Source organism: Bubalus kerabau, chromosome 1 (assembly GCF_029407905.1).
Source record: "Bubalus kerabau isolate K-KA32 ecotype Philippines breed swamp buffalo chromosome 1, PCC_UOA_SB_1v2, whole genome shotgun sequence".
Taxonomy (NCBI): domain Eukaryota; kingdom Metazoa; phylum Chordata; class Mammalia; order Artiodactyla; family Bovidae; genus Bubalus; species Bubalus kerabau.
Genome location: NC_073624.1, coordinates 92,813,438 through 92,832,178, shown reverse-complemented (window position 1 = coordinate 92,832,178; position 18,741 = coordinate 92,813,438). Strand labels below are relative to the sequence as shown.

General features: G+C 40.2%; 1 protein-coding gene across 4 annotated transcripts in view; it reads left to right on the top strand.

Moving 5' to 3' along the window:
• LIMA1 (LIM domain and actin binding 1) overlaps positions 1 to 18,741 on the top strand; it is a 92,405-nt gene that overhangs the window by 23,314 nt on the left and 50,350 nt on the right. For 3 of the 4 annotated variants that reach the window (XM_055583326.1, XM_055583306.1, XM_055583313.1), the window contains one exon: positions 9,032 to 9,173. In XM_055583326.1, the coding sequence (XP_055439301.1) occupies positions 9,055 to 9,173 (119 nt within the window). In that variant the 5' untranslated portion in view covers positions 9,032 to 9,054. Of the gene's footprint in view, positions 1 to 3,726; positions 3,860 to 9,031; positions 9,174 to 18,741 lie in introns of those variants that run through there. The other variant, XM_055583319.1, reaches the window with a different exon arrangement.

Here is an 18,741-nt window from a genome sequence, read left to right as displayed (position 1 = left end):
GTGTATATATTTATAAATATATAAAGTATATATGCTAAGGAATGTTTGGACTACCACACAATTGCACTCATCTCACACACTACCAAAGTGATGCTCAAAATTCTCCAAGCTAGGCTTCAACAGTATATGAACCGAGAACTTCCAGATGTTCAAGGTGGATTTAGAAAAGGCAGAAGAACCAGAGATCAAATTGCCAACATCTGTTGGATCATAGAAAAAGCAAGAGAATTCCAGAAAACCATCTACTTCTGCTTTATTGACTATGCCAAAGCTTTTGGCTGTGTGGATCACACCAAACTGTGGAAAATCCTTAAAGAGATGAGAATACCAGATCACCTTACCTGCCTCCTGAGAAATCAAGGTCAAGAAGCAGGTGAAGGTATGCAAGTATGCAGGTCAAGAAGCAAGAGTTAGGACCGGACATGGAACAACAGACTGGTTCCAAATTAGGAAAGGAATATGTCAAGGCTGTATATTGTCACCCTGCTTATTTAACTTCTATGCAGAGTATATCACGCTAAATGATGAATGAAGGCTTCATCAAAGGCTGGATGAAGCACAAGCTGGAATCAAGACTGCCGGGAGAAATATCAATAATCTTAGATATGCAGATGACACCACCCTTATGGCAGAAAGCGAAGAGGAACTAAAGAACCTCTTGATGAAAGTGAAAGAGGAGAGTGAAAAAGCTACTTTAAAACTCAACATTCAGAAAACTAAGATCATGGCATCTGGTCCCATCACTTCATGGCAAGTAGGTGGGAAAACAATGGAAATAGTGAGAGACTTTATTCTTTTGGGCTCCAAAATCATTGCAGATGGTGACAGCAGCTGTGAAATTAAAAGATGCTTGCTCCTTGGAAGGAAAGCTATGACAAACCTAGGCAGTGTATTAAAAAGCAGAGACATTACTCTGCCAACAAAGGTCTGTCTAGTCAAAGCCCTGGTTTTTCTAGTAGTCATGTATGGATGTAAGAGTTGGACCATAAAGAAAGCTGAGTGCTAAAGAAATGATGCTTTTGAACTGTTGTGTTGGAAAAGACTCTTGAGAGTCCTTTGGACTTCAAGGAGATCAAACCAGTCAATCCTGAAGGAAATCAATCCTCAATATTTATTGGAAGGACTGATGCTGAAACTCTAATACTTTGGCCACCTGATGTGAAGAACTGACTCATTGGAAAAGACCCTAATGCTGGGAAAGATTGAAGGCAGGAGGAGAAGGGGAAGACAGAGGATGAGATGGTTGGATGACATCACCAACTTAAAGAACATGAGTTTGAGCAAGCTCTGGGAGTTGGTGATAGACAGGGAAGCCTGATGTGCTGCAGTCCATGGGGGTCACAAAGAGTTGGACACGACTGTGCGACTTAACTGACTAATATATATATACACACATATACATAGGTATATAGAGAAATAAATATAGAAATATAGATGTGTATGTATATACATGAGTTAATATTCACACATGGATTTCCTGGTTCTGTCCCCTGAGATCCCAGAAGCAGTGACGTCTGAGTAGCACTGAGTACACCTACTGCCCAGATTTTGGTTTCTCCAATAACAGGAACCAGGGTTCCTTGGAGAAGTGGCTGATTCCAGAGCTGGGGCAGGGCAAACACTTGATGAACCTGGAACATCTTATAGAGCTTAAAAGTGCTTAAAAAAAATTGGTGGCATCTTGAAAGGACACCAGAACCAAGCTGAAAGAGTTCCAAATGGCTAAAGTAGAACAATCTATGCAACAAAATAAAATAATCCAGGAATATCATAACCCAGAGAATAAAATAAATATCCATAAGTCTAATACTAGTATAAATAAATGATTGACTAAATAAATGAGGGAGATAGGACAATTCTTCCTTATAGAAGAATTCCTCCAATTAATAAATATAGAAGGAATGAGGGTAACAAAAAATCACCATTAGAACACCACCATAATGATTCCTGGAGCCAAGATCCCCTGTAAATGCTAAAATTAGTGAGTAAAAGTTTAAGGAAAAATAGGATTAAGGTATGTCTCCCCAAATATTTATGAATTATAAACAGAAGAATATAGCCACTTTACATTGGAGAAACATAGCAGATACCACCTTAACTAAGTGATCAAGGTAAACATCATCAGTAATAAGAGACATCAACATAGTGTACCCTCTAATACCATGCACTGAGGAGGCTTATCAGCTTTGTAGTATTCTTCCCCAGATTCTATAACCTCAATCTAATCTGAGAAAACATTTTTTTTTAAAGCAAACTTTTTTTGAACATTGAGAGATGTTCCAGGCTTATCTTGTTTTGTTTTTATCTCTTTCTCTGTCTCTGTCTCTCTCTCTCTCTTTAAATAGAAGTATAGTTGCTTTACAGTGTTATGTTTCAGGTGTACAGCAAAGTGATTCAGTTAGATTCTTTTTCAGATTCTTTTCCCTTAGAGATTATTATTAGATATTGAGTATAGTTCCCTGTCTAGGTTTATCTTGGATTTGTCCTGCTGCAGTTCTGGAATCAACCACTTCTCCAGAGAACCCTGGTTCTTCTTATTGGAGAAACCAGGAAACTCAAATTAGGGACAGTCTACATAATATCTGCCAGTATTCTTCAAAGTGTTAAGGCCATGAAAGGCAAGGAAAAACAGAGGAACTATCAGAGATTTAGGGCGACTTAAAGAGGCATGGCAACTAAGTGCAGTGTAGGGTCCTAGAATAGAAAAAATACATTAATGAAAAACTGGTAAAATTTGAATAAAGTTTATAGTTAATTTGGTGGTATTCTACCAATGTTAATTTCTTAATTTTGATAATTGTACTGTTGTAATGTAAGATAAACCTAGGTGAAAAGTGTACGGAAACTTTTCTTTGCAACTCTGTAAATCTAAAATTATTTCGAAATAAAAGGTTAAAATAGCTATTAACTTCCAAATTTTTTTTTCAGGGGTGTGAATTTAGTCATTATTTTTTGTATAAAAATACACCCTTAGAGACAAATGCAGTTTATATTATAAAGAAATGTGGTGTGGAAACACATTTCATGTTGCTTTTGTTTAAAATTTCCCTTTGCACCTTGAAATTTTTAAAATTTTTCACTCTTTTTTTATTGGAGTATAATTGCTTTCCAAAGTTGTATTCATTTCTGCTATACATAGAAGTAAATCAGCTATACGTGCACGTTGAAGTTTTTTAGATTTTTTTTCTTTAAGTCTATAATCTATTTCTAAAGAACATTTTTCTTAAAACAATTGAGTTTGTACTTTGTTCTCTATTTTCTATTCAACCAACTACGCCCCTTGCACAAACAGCCATCTCAGGAGCAAGAAAAAATAGCAAGAAATGGATTTTTTTTTTTTTTTGAGCTGTCCTGCTTTTTTTGTTGCTGTTTTATGAAGTGATTTTATTTATTTACTTTTTTTTGGCTGCGCTGTGTAACATGCGGGATCTTAGTTTCCCAACCTGGATGGAACCCTCACCCACTTCAGTGGAAGGTGGCATCTTAACCACTGGACCACCAGGGAAGTCCCAAGATTGGATTTTTAAGAACAGGATTTTATTAGGGGCAACTCTTTTGCTTTTGTCAGTTTTGTTTCTGGGAGACAATTTGCTTGGTTAGGGAAAGTGAATTTATTAGAGTTGGTTTCCCAAGCGGCTGTAGACCTCACCCTAAGCAATCTCTTGAGGAAGCAGATACCTGGGGCCAAATTTCCCTGTGAGTCATTACCCAACCCTTGATTTTCAAGGACCTTTGTTAGAGATCTTTATATCCAGGCTACAGCTCACCTATAGGGGTTTAGCTGTTCCACTTCAAGTTACGAGGTGTGATAAAAGAACTTTGAACTGAGAATAGCTCTGGCTCTCATATTGACTAGATGGTGAGTTTGGGAAAGTTATTGGGTGTTTATTTGGCTTAATTACCTTACTGTAAAAAGGGGGATTTGATTACTTGATTTCTGAGCTTCTCTGTTAATATAAAAATCTGCCATGTGTATCTAAAACTGTAGGCATCTTCCTTTTAGCAAATAGTTCCCCTTTCTATGTACCCCATTATTTTTTGCTGTGCCACTGCCCCAGTCTCAGGCTAGAAATCTTAAGAGTTATTTTTGTTATATCTGTTTCCTTTAATTCCTGCCCAAATTTCCACCAGTCCAGCAGTTTTTCCTTCACAGGTGAAACTTGGGTTTTGGAGTCTGAATGCTGAATTCTGCCTCCGCCCTGTGTTAAATGTCTGACCTTAGGCAATTTCGCCAACCTTAATAAAACACAGTTGGGTTTTGTTTTGTTTTGTGTGTTTAGTGGATATAGTCTGTCTCTAAAGTTGTAATAATTAGAGTTAGTAAGTGCTGGATAAGTATAGCTGCTGTTATTATTTGTATATGACAATGCAATGGATTGGATTTTAAAGTCCACTGGGCCACTGGAAAAAATATTCAACAATACTGTAGCCCCAGATGAATGCCCTGTCCGTTTGGAAAAGGGTTTTTGTTTTGTTTGGGCTTCCCTTGTGGCTCAGCTGGTAAAGAATCCACCTGCAATGTGGGAGACCTGGGTTCAATCCCTGGGCTGGGAAGATCTCCTGGAGAAGGGAAAGGCTACCCACTCCAGTATTCTGGCCTGGAGAATTCAGTGGGTCTGTGGGGTTGTTTTGTTTTTGTTTTAGGTGTTGTTCATGCTCTTTTCACCCTTAACAGAATTTCTAGGATTAAGGACATTGTCCTAAAGTTCAAGAATGGGACTCTCATCTGAGACAGAGTGAGTTGGGGGAGATATCACAGATTTAATGCAAGTCCAGAAAGCCGAGATATTCACAATGGGAGAGTATTTCAGGCAGGCCCAAGGTAACTTTAAGTTTCTCTGGAAGAATGATTCTCATGTCTGATGCTGACTATTTTGGGAAGATACTTGCTACCACACTCTTACTGAAAGATAATTTGTGTGGGTTTTCAGCTAGGTGGGTTCCGAGATTTTGTTGCCCATTTTCGACTTAGGCTAAAAGTGATGGTCTTAATCATTACTAGTACATGTGGTAGAAAGAAAATTAACTTTGGAGTCAAATAGAATATGAATTTGAATCCCAGCTCTGCTACTTTATAGCTAAGTGATCATTGTAAAGTTATTTAATACCTCTGAACTTCAGTTTCTTCATCATAAATGTAAGATATTAAAACCAATCTTTTAAATTGGTTGTGATGGTTGAGATGTGTGCTGTGCATAAATAGATGTTTTAAAATGCTTATTTTGGGACTTCCTTGGTGGTCCAGTGTTTAAGACTCCCTGCTTCCACTTTAGGAGCCAGGGTTCAGCCCCCAGTCAGGAAACGAAGATCCTGCATGCTGCCTGGTGTGGCCAAAGAAAAAAGAAAAGAAAAAAATTAAAATGTTCATTTCCTTTCTAAGAGACTGATTTTTAACCTTTTAGCTTCCTCTTGTGTATCACTAGGATTTTTCTGCTGACGTGTAGATCTCAACATGTGTAAAGCGAAACTCCTTATTCCCCCTCTTCTTCCTCTATTTACTCTATCTTAATGGCATCAGCAACCTTCTAATTGTTCAACTTTGATGATGCCACATTTGATTCCTTCTCACCCTAAGCCCATTTTATTCTAAGAACTCTCAATTCTTTCTTCCCATTTTTCCGTTCCCATCTATGCTAATTTAAACCTTGATTACCTTTCACTTCTACAATTTTAGGATTTTCTTGACCAGTAATTAAGATTCCGTTACTTGCTTTTTCGGAAACTCCTATTATCCAGCCATTGAGACTGGGTAATCCACTTATAGAACTCTTTTTTTTTTTTTTTACATGTGTGGATATTGAAGCTCAGGGAAATTATTTTTTCCATTTGCCATAAATGTCACTCATGTGCTAGGGAGTGACACATTACAACTAGACCTCACCTCTGCTCACCCACACGCTAGTTCTTTCCACTAGGATTATGGCCCAAATTCCTTAGCATGGTTTTCTTTTTTACCATCTGAGCCACCAGGGAAGCCCTATGGTTTTCTTTTTTGTTCTTGTTATTGTTTTGACCTCGCCCCTTGGCTGCGGGATCTTAGTTCCTCAACCAGGGATTGAACCCAGGCCCACAGCAGTGAAAGCATCAAGTCCTAACCACTGGAACATCAGGAAATTCTCGTTAGCATGGTTTTCAAGGCTCTTCCCAGTCCGTCCTCATTCTGTCTTTCCCTACTTTATCTTCAACTTCTTTTGCAACTAGAGTCTAACTCCATTAAAGTATCTTTTGCTGTTTCACTTCCCTAGTGGTGTAACAGTATCCCTCCTATCTGAAAGGCACTGTCCTCCTTCTGCCCTCACTTGATAAAATTCTGCCAGTTCTGTAACTATCAAGTCTTCCCTTCTTTCCCACCATGCCAGAAAATCAAGTCCTGTACTCCTAGACCATGCATTGCCTCTAACCATGTTCTGTCTTGTGCTACAATTATTTGTGTGCATTAGCAAGCTTGGTAGATTGCATACATTAATTGGGCAGGACCTTGTAGGAAGTAGTTACTCAGCAACCTGGCATCAGAGGGCTTTCCCAGGTGGCACTAGTGATAAAGAACCCGCCTGCCAATGCAGGAGACATAAGAGACTCGGGTTTGATCCCTGGGTCAGGAAGATCCCCTGGAGAAGGGCATGGCAACCCACTCCAGTATCCCTCCTGGAGGTCCCATGGATAGAAGAGCCCAGTGGGCAACAGTCCATGGGATTGCAGAGAGTCAAACACGACTGAAGCGACTTAGCATGCACACAACCTGGTACCAGAGTTTATCAAAAATTATGTACTGATTATCACCTTTATATGTTCACAGGGTGCTAATCACATTGCTAGGAAGTAATAGCATGTTTCTATGAAGATGCGGTCAGGGTGTGAGCCGCCTCATTCCTTGAGTGTGAAGTGTGCTTATCCTAGCATTATACCAAGGTAGTTGTTCTGACTTGGCTTTCTGGCTGAGACCAATCAAAACCACAGAATTAGACTTGGGAATTCAAATCCTTTTACTTTTTCGCACTAAGTCCCTCAAATAATTAATGCTTTTCCTTTTATCATGAACAAATATGAGAACATAATCTTTTGTATTTTTTTAATTCAGAATTGATCCCTTTAGAATTGATATCATTTATATGTGTAGTTACACTGGGGAAGCATAATTATACCAAATAATGTCTTAAAGTGTTGGCCAGTGTTTCCTGGATGTGTTTTAAAGGGTCATTATTGTGGTTTTACATAATTATGTTTAGCTGAATACACAGCTGTGTCTTTTTCTTGTTAGAGAAAGGACTGACAATGTCTGGTAGGTCTGTCAGTTACAGACTGGAAAGCAGTTAAGTGAATATCATATATCAAGATTATTTGATACATGTAGGATTATTTCAGAGAACATGTATAGAATTAAGATTATTTTATCCAGGGAGAAGAGGTAATACAAAAAAAACTAAATTTATTGCTTACTTATTCTATGTCAGGGTCTTTTTTTCTTTATCTTATTTATTTCTCTTGAAGATACTATGGGGAAAAAAAAAAAAGATACTATGAAGTGAGACTTCTCTGGTGGTCCATTGGCTGAGACTCTATGCTCGCAAGGCCGGGATCCCAGATTCAATCCCTGGTCAGGGAACTAGACCCACGTGCCACAGCTAAGAGTTTGCATGCCACAGCTAAAAGATCCTGTGTGCCACTGCTAAGACCTGGTGCAGCCAACTGAATAGATAAAGATAAATACTTTTCTAAAAAGTACTATGGAGTAAACACTATTGTTATGGATAAGAAATCTAACTTTTAGGGAAGGACACACAGCTTTAAGTGATGGGGCCAACACTCCCATTTAAATGCTTGTGTCTCTGATACCAGAGCTCCTTACCATAGGAGGGTCCTGTGTTGCCCTCCAGCATGGGAATTGAAACAAACAAATAAACAAAAACAACAAAACTAGCATTGTTTTCAGACAAGGCTTTAGTGGGGAGAACAGGGACTACCTGTGGAAAAGTAGTGTGGTCTTTTGGGGCTGCTTATCACTTACTTTGCATCACAGAACTTTTAGTGTGAAATGGAGGCCCACGTTGCTTGGTTATGCACACTGTGCTCTGCGGTTGTCAAGGCTGTTGGAAGCAGTACCCGATGAACCATGCATTCTACCAGATCAGTTACGTTCCGTGGTTGTCAAAAGAGCTGCCAGGAGTACTTTCATCTATATTGTTCACTCTTCAAATAAGGAAACTATTGACTCATTTCTAATCTCATCTCTTTTGGACAAAGGTTGGGACTCCTTTGATAATTACTAGCGCAAAACCAAATAATCCAGTCTAGGTGATGTCAAGAGTATGACTTTATGGTATTTTTTCACTTGAGGCCAATACTAATATACTTAAATGTTCTTGATACTATAATATGCCTAGTATTTAAAATATATTCACATCAAAAACCCTACAAAGGGGTAAGTATTCTCATTTTTCAATGAGGTAACTAAAACTGAAAATATATAATTTGTTTAAGGTTACAGAATTATTATTTCATTTGAAGTCTATCTTGCCTTTAAGCCTGCGCTCTTTATATTATTCAGTGCTGTATCTGTAGCTTTTTCCCTAGTACCAAGTGGTCAGTGCTGCAGAGCTTGGGGAAAGAAGGCAGCCGAAAGAAACTTGGATGTAGGTAGAACCTAATTTGGACCTGACTCTGCAGAGATGCCAGTTGTACTTCTCCTGGGGTGTAACTCAGAAGAGTGGAACATTTCACTCCAAATGTGACTTTGGAACAGACTTAAGTTCAGGGAAAAGCCAATCGATGTTTGCACAGTGGGGTCAATCATAAAATGATGCAAACTGAAAGGGACCTTAGAGATCACCTGATCTAACCTTCTCATTTTACAGGAAACTACAACCCCAATTCAATCATCTGATCTAGGTTACAGTTTTTGAGAGAACCGGTAGAGGAATACAGTCTGCTGCTCCAGGGCTCTCTGCTCTCACTTACACCACACTGTTGCCAGTCATTGGGTGCTGGAGAACTCTCTTCTGTGTCTAATATTCTGACTTTCTTTATCACATAGGTACTTCATTATCTGTAGACAAGATGGAACCAACTCCATTTAACAGACGGCAATGGGCTTCTCTATCGTTGAGGGTTACAGCCAAAGAACTTTCCCTTGTCAACAAGAACAACTCATCGGCCATTGTAGAAATATTCTCCAAGTAAGTGCTGATCCTGGCCCAAAAGGACCATCTGTCTTGAGCAAACATCACCACCTGTTAGGGAGATCACTAAAGGAAGGACATGGTGTCTAATGACTTTCTGGAGCACCTTCTGGATTTTGAGTACCACACAAGACTCTGTGACAAAGGAAGATGATAATAATCAGGAGATACGTTCTCTGTACTCAAATTTTTGTTCAGTTTGGGAAAGAAAGAGATTTAAACACAGGAGAGAATTATGAAACACATAGTTATTAATCACAATGTTAGCAAGTCCAAAATGAATGGGAGTAAGGACTAGATATAGGATAAGAGACAGTATATGACCACCATGGATAGAAGCTGTCAGGAAGGCTTTCTGGTTGAGGTGAGGGTTTTTTTTTTTTGGTTTGGGGGTTTTCATGAGATAAGTTTTGAGGCAGGTTTTTAGTTGAAGGGAGTGTTAGGTGCACTCTATGCCTACGTTGTCTAATAAGGTAGCCACTACATATAAGGCTATTTAAATTTAAATTAATTAAAATAAATTTAATTAAATTATATTCATTTAAATTAATTTAAATTAAATTATAGTTAAAATTCAGTTCATCAGCTGCACTAGCCACATTTCAATTGTCCAGTGGCTATGTGTAGCTGGTGGCTACCACACTGGATATTGCAGAAACATTTCACCATTGCATAAGGTTCTGTTGACCAGTGTAAACTCTGTAGGCAGACCGCAGTCTATTTTAGTAAATAAAGGTTTACTATTTATAGGCTGCCTATTTTAGTAAATAAAGGTTTATTGTAATACAGCCATGTCTTTTTGTGTATTGTCTGTGGCAGCTTTTGTGCCACAACAGCAGAGTTAAAGCAGAGACCGTATGGCCCTCAAAGTCTAAAATATTTACTATCTGGCACTTTAAGGAAAAGTTTCTTGACCCCTGCTCTGGACTATGGGTTTTTTTGATATGAGGGCCCCTTTCCTGTGTAGTTTATATTCCTAGTGTGTAGCATGACAATTAGAACATACTAAGCACTCAGCAAATGTTGAGGGAATGGTATAAGTTAGTGAGATGGTAAGCACGTTAACTTCACTCTAGAGATGCCATGGAGCTTACAGAAGATGGTATGTTTACCTCACTAAGTAGAATTTATTACTTAATAGGAGATACATTTAAAAGAAGGAAGATGGGAAAGATTTAAAGAAAGTGATTGTGGGAGCTATATCTGCTGCTGCTGCTGCTAAGTCGCTTCAGTCGTGTCCGACTCTGCGACCCCATGGACTGCAGCCTACCAGGCTTCTCCGTCCATGGGATTCTCCAGGCAAAAGTACTGGAGTGGGTTGCCATTTCCTTCTCCAGGGAGCTATATCTAGAGTACAGCTAAATACCAGTAGGAAGTTTCTGTAATCTGCCACTGTCACCTTTTCTTCAATGACAAATCCATCAACCACCTGCTCTGTGGAAAACACTGCCCTTCTGACCTGTTCACCGTGGGTATCGTTTAAGGTGGGGCAGAGACTGGGGGAGAGTGCACAGCCCTTTCCCCTTCTAAGTTATGCATTTTATATTGCTGTAAATTTATGTCAAACTTATATTCTTATCAAAAAGAAAAGAAAACCAATAAAGATATTGCAGAAAAAGGATCCAGATCTGAAAAACTATTAAGACTTAACTCCTGGCCTCAAGGAATGTAACAGTATAGTTTAGTATAATTTATATTAGTAGAAGTCCTTAGGAGAAGGCAATGGCACCCCACTCCAGTACTCTTGCCTGGAAAATCCCATGGACAGAGGAGCCTAGTAGGTGGCAGTCCATGAGGTTGCTGAGAGTCAGACACGACTGAGCGACTTGACTTTCACTTTTCACTTTCATGCATTGGAGAAGGAAATGGCAACCCACTCCAGTGTTCTTGCCTGGACAATCCCAGGGACGGGGGAGCCTGGTGGGCTGCCGTCTATGGGGTCGCACAGAGTCGGACACGACTGAAGCGACTTAGCAGCAGCAACAGCAGAAGTCCTCAAACTTCCTTCATTTTAAGACTCATGTGAGATACTTGTTAATAATATGGTGTTCTGATTATCCATTGCTGCATAGAAAAAAAGTCTCCAAAATTTAGTGTCTTAAAATAATAATAGCATTTATTTTGCTGTGAGTCTCCAATTAGGGCAGTGCTTGCCTTTGTTGCCCTCCCCATCCTCGGTGTCTCAGAACTAGGGCCATAGTCATCTAAAGGCTTACTCGTAAGTCAGGTGGTGGATGCTGGCAGTCATCTGGGCTCTCAGCTGGGGCCATGATCAGAATAGCCGCACGTGGCTTTTCCATGTGGCTGCTTGGCTTGCTTGTCTGGGTTTCAAGGGCAAGCATCCAGAGAGGGAAGGAAGGAGGGAACAAAGAAGGAAGGGAGTCAGGGTAACGGTTATGTGGTCTTTTATGACCCACCCTCAGAATTTATACAGTATCACTCTTACCACATTCTCTTCATTAGGACTGAGTCATTAAGGCTGGCTCATATTTAGAGGGAGGGGAATTTGACTGTACCTTTTGGTGGGAGAAATGTCAGAGATTTGGGGGGACATATTTTAAGCCATCCGATATGGCTTCTCAACTCCTCCCTTAAAAATTCGGATTCGATGTATCTGTGATGGGCCCCAAGAATTTGTGTTAACAACAAGTGTAGTCTAGTGATTTTTAACTTCAGGGAAGTTTAAGAAGCACTGGTCATGGAAGAGATGGACTTGTGAACTTGAACATAAAGCAGAACAAATAAGGGTTATTTGTTCAAGTAAAGATTCAAGTAAAGGATCATGGACGCTGAACGTGAATAAAGGAAATAGGAAAGCAAGCAGTAGAGCATGAAGAAATACAGAAGGGAGAAGGGATTGGCACAGTTCAGTTAGGGCCAGATGATCGAAGGCCTTGAGTACCATGCTGAGTTTGGGATTTAGTTAGATAAGCAGCAGAAACAATGATTAGGCTTGTATTTAGAAAGATGCTCTGGCAACAATGTAAAAGGTATATTGGAAAGGTGACAGATTGATAGCATGGAGACAAGTTCTGAGACTCGTGAGAACCCACGTGAAAGTTATTGAGGGTGGGGGGGCAGGAGGAGTGGAAAGGAAGGGGAGGTTTTGAGACAGTGTTGGGATATGATTAATGGGACTTGGAAACTCTCTGCTCTGCAGAGAAACTTCTCCACATTCTTGCCCTTTTCACCCTCCCCAGCCCCACCTCTCTTTCACTGAACTTGGTTTTCCCTTGACATGCATTCTATCTGAGTCATGCCTGGTTTTTTTTGTGCATGCTACACTGAAATTTTCTGGGACCAGGAGTCAGGGGTGCTATTTCTCAGCTACTGTTTCCAATCCATTGAGTTTTTTTTGTTTTTTTTTTTTGTTTGTTTGTTTGTTTGTTTCCTGCCTTGTTCTGAAGTTCGAAACCTGTGCTTTGAGCTTACATTTAACTATAGTATTCTTATCCTCCCCATCATGGCAGTGGTGTGCCAAGCTCCTTGCCTTCATGGGGGACCCTAGCTTCCCACTTCATTTTCTCTTCAGTATTTCTCAACATTTTGGATGAGGCAGATGTTCCTTGTACAGGATGCTCATCATCTTGCCTTCCTCCAAATACTAGTAGTTCCCCATGATATGGTGACAGCCAAAAAAAGTGGGGAGGGGAAAACCCCAATAAGATTCCCACACATTTCCAAATGTCCACTGGGGCCGTTAATGCCCCCAGTGTAGAATCACCGACCCACATAAATGACCTGTCTGATAGTATGGGCTCATCATTTCTTCATTTCTTATTTATTTACTTATTTATTAATAATACACCATGTGGCTTACGGGATCTTAGTTCCCTGACCAGGGATTGAACCCATGCCATAGCAGTGAACGCACTGAGTCCTAACCACTGGACCACCAGGAAATTCCTGTGGACTCATCATTTCTTACTCTTCCATATGTCTTCAATCTGCTCATTGTCTCCCATGCCCCCGTAGCTAGTCCCAACCTTCTCATCACCTAGAATCTGTCTCTGAAATATGTGTTTGGAAAACCTACTTTCTAATTAGAGCCTCCTGTCCTACCTATTCTACTTTCTTATTCCCATTGACCTGGCTCTTTGGCCAAACTGGAATACCCAGGCCATGATTGTTGGTCCCTTTCCCGGCTTCACTTCCTTCCCTGCCTAACTCAGTCAGTCACTTTAGTTAAACTTTCACCCTTCCTCAGTTCCCATCCCAGGGTTTTATTCTGTTGTCATCATCCATTTCAGACAATTCCCAAGATAGAGGATTTGGGTCCTGTAGTAGCACTGATGAGAGGAAGTTGAAAAAAAGTTGCTCATTTTAGGGGCTTCTTAATCTTACAGAGAGAAAATGCAAAGGAACTTTAGAGGCCACCTTCTCACAGCATAGTAGGGTGACTGTCTTTTCACTACAAACGTTATAAGGGCAAATGGCAGTTATGCAAAATTGTAAATCCTGAACCCATTAATCAGAATCAGTGTGCCAGGTCTATGGTAAATTTTTGATGGAAATTGATATTATTTCTAATCCTAATAAAAACTATATGAGGAAGGACCTGATCCCTGTTTTATGGTTGACAACACTGAGGTGTAGAGAGTTAACCTGCCCCCAAGTTAATATTTTGTGTCTGTCTAGTACTTTTATTCTGATGCATAGATCCTGCTATTGAGCTGGTTTTGAAGGATGGATAGAATTTTATTTGGTAGGCTGGGAGGATGGTGGTGACATGGCAGAGGAAGAACAGTCATAGGAAGAAAGGCACAGAAATGGGAAAGAGCATGGGGCGTGATGTGCGTTTAAGACAGTGAAAACCAGAGAATCAGCCTGGATTTCTTCTCCAGGTTTCATACTTGATAGAGCCATATTGCTGATACTGCTTAAGGCTTTGAGGATTCACTCATAGTAGGTTCCCAAAGCAGATTGCAGGACTGTTTTCCATAAAGCGTACATTAACTTCTACTTCAAACACTACTGACCTCATTTTCTCTTATTTTGAAACAGTCTCTCTTAGAGAATTCTAGTTCTTTAATTAGAATTAGTAAATGGAGTTTAGAATTAGTAAATCCTATACAAGCCATTGGAGAAGGAAATGGCAACCCACTCCAGTGTTCTTGCCTGGAGAATCTCAGGGATGGGGGAGCCTGGTGGGCTTCTGTCTGTGGGGTCGCACAGAGTCAGACACGACTGAAGCGACTTAGCAGCAGTAGCAGCAGCATACAAGTCTAGTTAAGAGACCCTAGGAAACCTTGGGAGGTTTGTGATCAGAGGCTAATATAAAAATGTTATTTGGAGAAAGCTTCATCTGGCTGCTCTTTTAGCTGGGCTTTACTTTCTAAGTGTTAATAACGTTTCACATGAATATGTACGTAAGAGTCATTTTTGTAGCATCATAGCGTATGTCTCATGAGTGCTTTATAACTCCAGATTGATTTCTTTTATTAAGCCTCTGTACTATCTAAAGCATTAAATCTGAACAAGGAGGATGCTCTTGATGAGTCAGTTTGAACAGCCAGCTTTGGTTTCACTCACCAATGACTTCAGCATGGAAGAATCCTTTGCTTGATTAAAAGTTGACTCTTTTAGTAGAATTTGGTTTCTTGATTCTCTTTAATGTATTTTTTAATTAATTTATTTATTTTCCTTTTTTTTGGCTATGCTGGGTCTTGGTTGCTGCATGGGCTTTTTCTCTAGTTGCAATGAGCGAGGGCTTTTTCTCCAGCTGCTGTGCACGGGCTTCTCTTGTTGCAGAGCACAGGCTCTAGGTGCTTGGGCTTCGGTGGTTGTGGCTCGCAGGCTCTAGAGAACAGGCTCAATCGTTGTAGCACACCAACTTAGTCTTTCTGAGGCTTATGAGATCATCTTGGACCAGGGATTGAACCCATGTCTCCTGTGTTGGAGACACCCCTAGGGATCAGGGGAGCCCATGACTCATATGAAGGGAATCTAGCTCAGTGGTTTTCAAACCAGCCTAATTGAATTCTTTAGAGGAACTTCAGAGGTCAGTTCTGGGAAGACAGGAAGATCTAAAGGGCCACGCATGTGACCTTTCACCCCAGAGGTCCTGCTTTGATCCCTTTAATATGTGAGGTTCTAAAGGAAAGTTATGACCAACCTAGATAGCATATTGAAAAGCAGAGACATTACTTTGCCAACAAAGGTCCATCTAGTTAAGGCTATAGTTTTTCCAGTGGTCATGTATGGATGTGAGAGTTGGGCTGTGAAGAAAGCTGAGCGCCGAAGAATTGATGCTTTTGAACTGTGGTGTTGGAGAAGACTCTTGAAAGTCCCTTGGACTGCAAGGAGATCCAACCAGTCCATTCTAAAGGAGATCAGTCCTGGGTGTTCTTTGGAAGGAATGATGCTAAAGCTGAAATTCCAGTACTTTGCTCACCTCATGCGAAGAGTTGACTTATTGGAAAAGACTCTGATGCTGGGAGGGATTGGGGGCAGGAGGAGAAGGGGACGACAGAGGATGAGATGGCTGGATGGCATCACCGACTCGATGGACGTGAGTTTGAGTGAACTCCGGGAGTTGGTGATGGACAGGGAGGCCTGGCATGCTGCAATTAATGGGGTCGCAAAGAATCGGACAGGACTGAGCAACTGAACTGAACTGAACTGAAGTTATCATTTGAAAAGAGGATTCTCCAGCAAAAAGAACTACTGGTCTAGCTAACCTTTGTCCCATTCCTCTGACAAATGAGAAACTTGAGGTACAGCATTTGTGATGAAAGATCACACCCCAAGATAGTGGCAGAGCTTAAGCCAGGACACTTAATCCCCCCACCACCATGCCTCCCCTCCTGTCCCTGCTCCTCCCACTCTTGTTATAACTTTACCCATTCCATAGACCCAAGAAAGAGCAGGTTTATATTTAGTTTTCTGTGACTGTCCTTCCATCATTAAGAAAAACTTTGACCCTCAGATCTCTACTTCATTGCTTCTCTGTACTATTTTAGTGGTGAAATTGTTCCAGAAGAAAATGCATTGCCTAAAACTTGGGAATTTCCATTTTCCTTTTTTTTGTTTTTTTGGCTCAGTGAGACCTTCCCTCTATTTGAGGGCATACAAGCAAAAGAGTCATGGCTCAGGAACTCCATTCTCTGGCCTTAGAAAAGTTTGAGACAGTTATTACTCCCCAGATAATTTTAGCATCCTCCATCAGCTGCCTGCCTCACAGCTGAGCATTAATAAGCAGTTGCAAGATTAAATTCTGTATGTGAAGAAGAGACTGGAGGACAAGAAAATCTAGGAAGGGAAGAGGGATAAGCTTTTAATTATAGAAATCTCATGACAAATATTTTTTCCCTCAGATTTGAATCTTTTAAAATGCCTTTTCCCTCCCCATCAGAGACCTTCACATTTTGTGTCAGAATAATGCTAGTTACTCTGAGCATATTTGAAGAAAATCTAAAGCCTGAATCCTAATCTAACATTGAATTCAGAAGTATTGTACCTCAATATCTCTTAGTATTCAAAGTGTCAAAATGTTAAAGTACCAAGGACCTTACTTGGAAGAAAGCAGTGGTGTGGAACCTTTCTCCCTGAGTATCCACTGTTTAGCAAGTACTTCATTACAAATAAAGGGTGGTGATATTTGAGTGGGAGTTTCAAAACACAATTCAAGACTGCTATTGGCGTGTACACCTGTATCTTACAGATGCCTCAGTGCTAAAAGAATAGGACTAAAGATGAAGACTATTTTGATCTTTCTTAAAATCTGTGTTTCTATTAAGACAGTAAAAGGAAGGGAACTGCTGAGCTTATTTACCCAACTAACCACGGTGTAAATTGTTCTCCTTGCCTTGGAGAACAATTGACCAAGAATCAACCTGTCTGCTGATTGGGCTGTCTTTCATATATTGTATTATATTGCTGTAATATACTGTAGATCATTACCCAAGGAGTGTGGAAACACAAGTTCAAGGCCAACTTTTAGTTCCTTTCTAGCTCTAATCTGCTGTGTATCTGCATTTCTATTTTTAGGGACTCTCAGATACATTTCACTTTTCACTTTCAGATATATTAGTACAAGTAGGGAAAAAAAATACACAGGGCCATTCACCAAAGCACTATTTGTAATGATAGATAACTGTAAACAATCCAAATGTCCATTAAAAGGACTATGGGTTAAAAAATTATAATGGAAGAGGAATGCCAGGGTTACCAAAGACTTCTGTGTTGCTTAGAAAAGTTATCTAAAACATATTGAGGAGATGTTTGTTAGCCTTCATCTTAGATGACCTTTTGCCACTTTTTTCCACATTTTTTCTTCCCTTAGTTTCTCCGGAAGTGTCTTGTTTTTTCTCCTACCTCTGTTCCTTCTCTGTTCCCTAACAGAGAATGAGAACCTCTTCTTCATGTTCTGACTGCTAATTGTTAACGTCTCCAGGACTGAATTCTGAGCCTTTTCTTACATTGCACATTCTTCATAGATGATATCATACAGTTACACAGCTTTCATACCATCTGTGGACAGACAAGTCCTAAATTTATGTTGTTCATTCAAATCTCTCTTTCCAGCTCTAGAACATGTATCTAATCACTGTTACCACCAAGGGGATGTTTTGGTTAGCATGGCTAACATGGAACTCTTCATCCTCCCTGTCCCCAACTTTGCTCCTCCATCCATTGACTCAGCTGTTGAAAACCTGGGAATCATTCTTGACTTGTTCCTCATTACCAATCCTGTTGATTTGACTTCTGAAATATACCTCAAGTCTATTCACTTTATCTCCAGAGCTACCTCCCTGGACCTTCCAGCATCGTCTGTCACCATTGCCACCTCTATCCTTCAGCCCGACTCCGGTCCATTCTCCACACAGCATCCAGTGCTCTTTTAAAAACATAGCTTGGGGACTTTCTCAGTTGTTCAGAGATTGTTAAGACTCTTGCACTCTCCAGCAGGGGGCATGGATTCAATCCGTAGTTGAAGAATTAAGATCCCATGTGCTACTTGGCATAGCCAAAAAATAAAATAAAAACATAGCTTGGATTAATGACCAGTCATTGTACCATTGACCATTCATTCATTGTACCTAAGATTACATTCAAAATTCTTAGACTAGCCTGCAAAGCCTTTGACGCCTGGCATCATCTCCTGACCTCTGCCTTTCTCAATGTGCTTCAGTAACATTGGAGTTCTTTGTGTATCTTACACATGGGAGACACTGTCTTGCCTTGGGGACTTTGTGTGTGCTCTTTTTCTATGCCTGGAATGCTTTTCTTGCTTTGTTTTGCCTGGCTGACTCCTGATCAAACTGCAGATTTCAGCCTAAAGGTCATTTCCTCAGCAAGGCTTTTCTTCACACACACACACACACACACACACACACACACACTGCCCCACCCTACCCCACACCCGCCTTCTCAATTCAGTTCCTTACACACACACACACACCGCCCCACCCTACCCCACACCCACCTTCTCAATTCAGTTCCTTTGTTAGGTTGTTTAATAATACTCTGTCCTTCTTTGAAAGATTTATCCCTATAGTATGTGTTTAATATTTAAACTATAAGCTGTCTGAGAGCAGGAACTATGCCTTTTTTGGTTATTTCT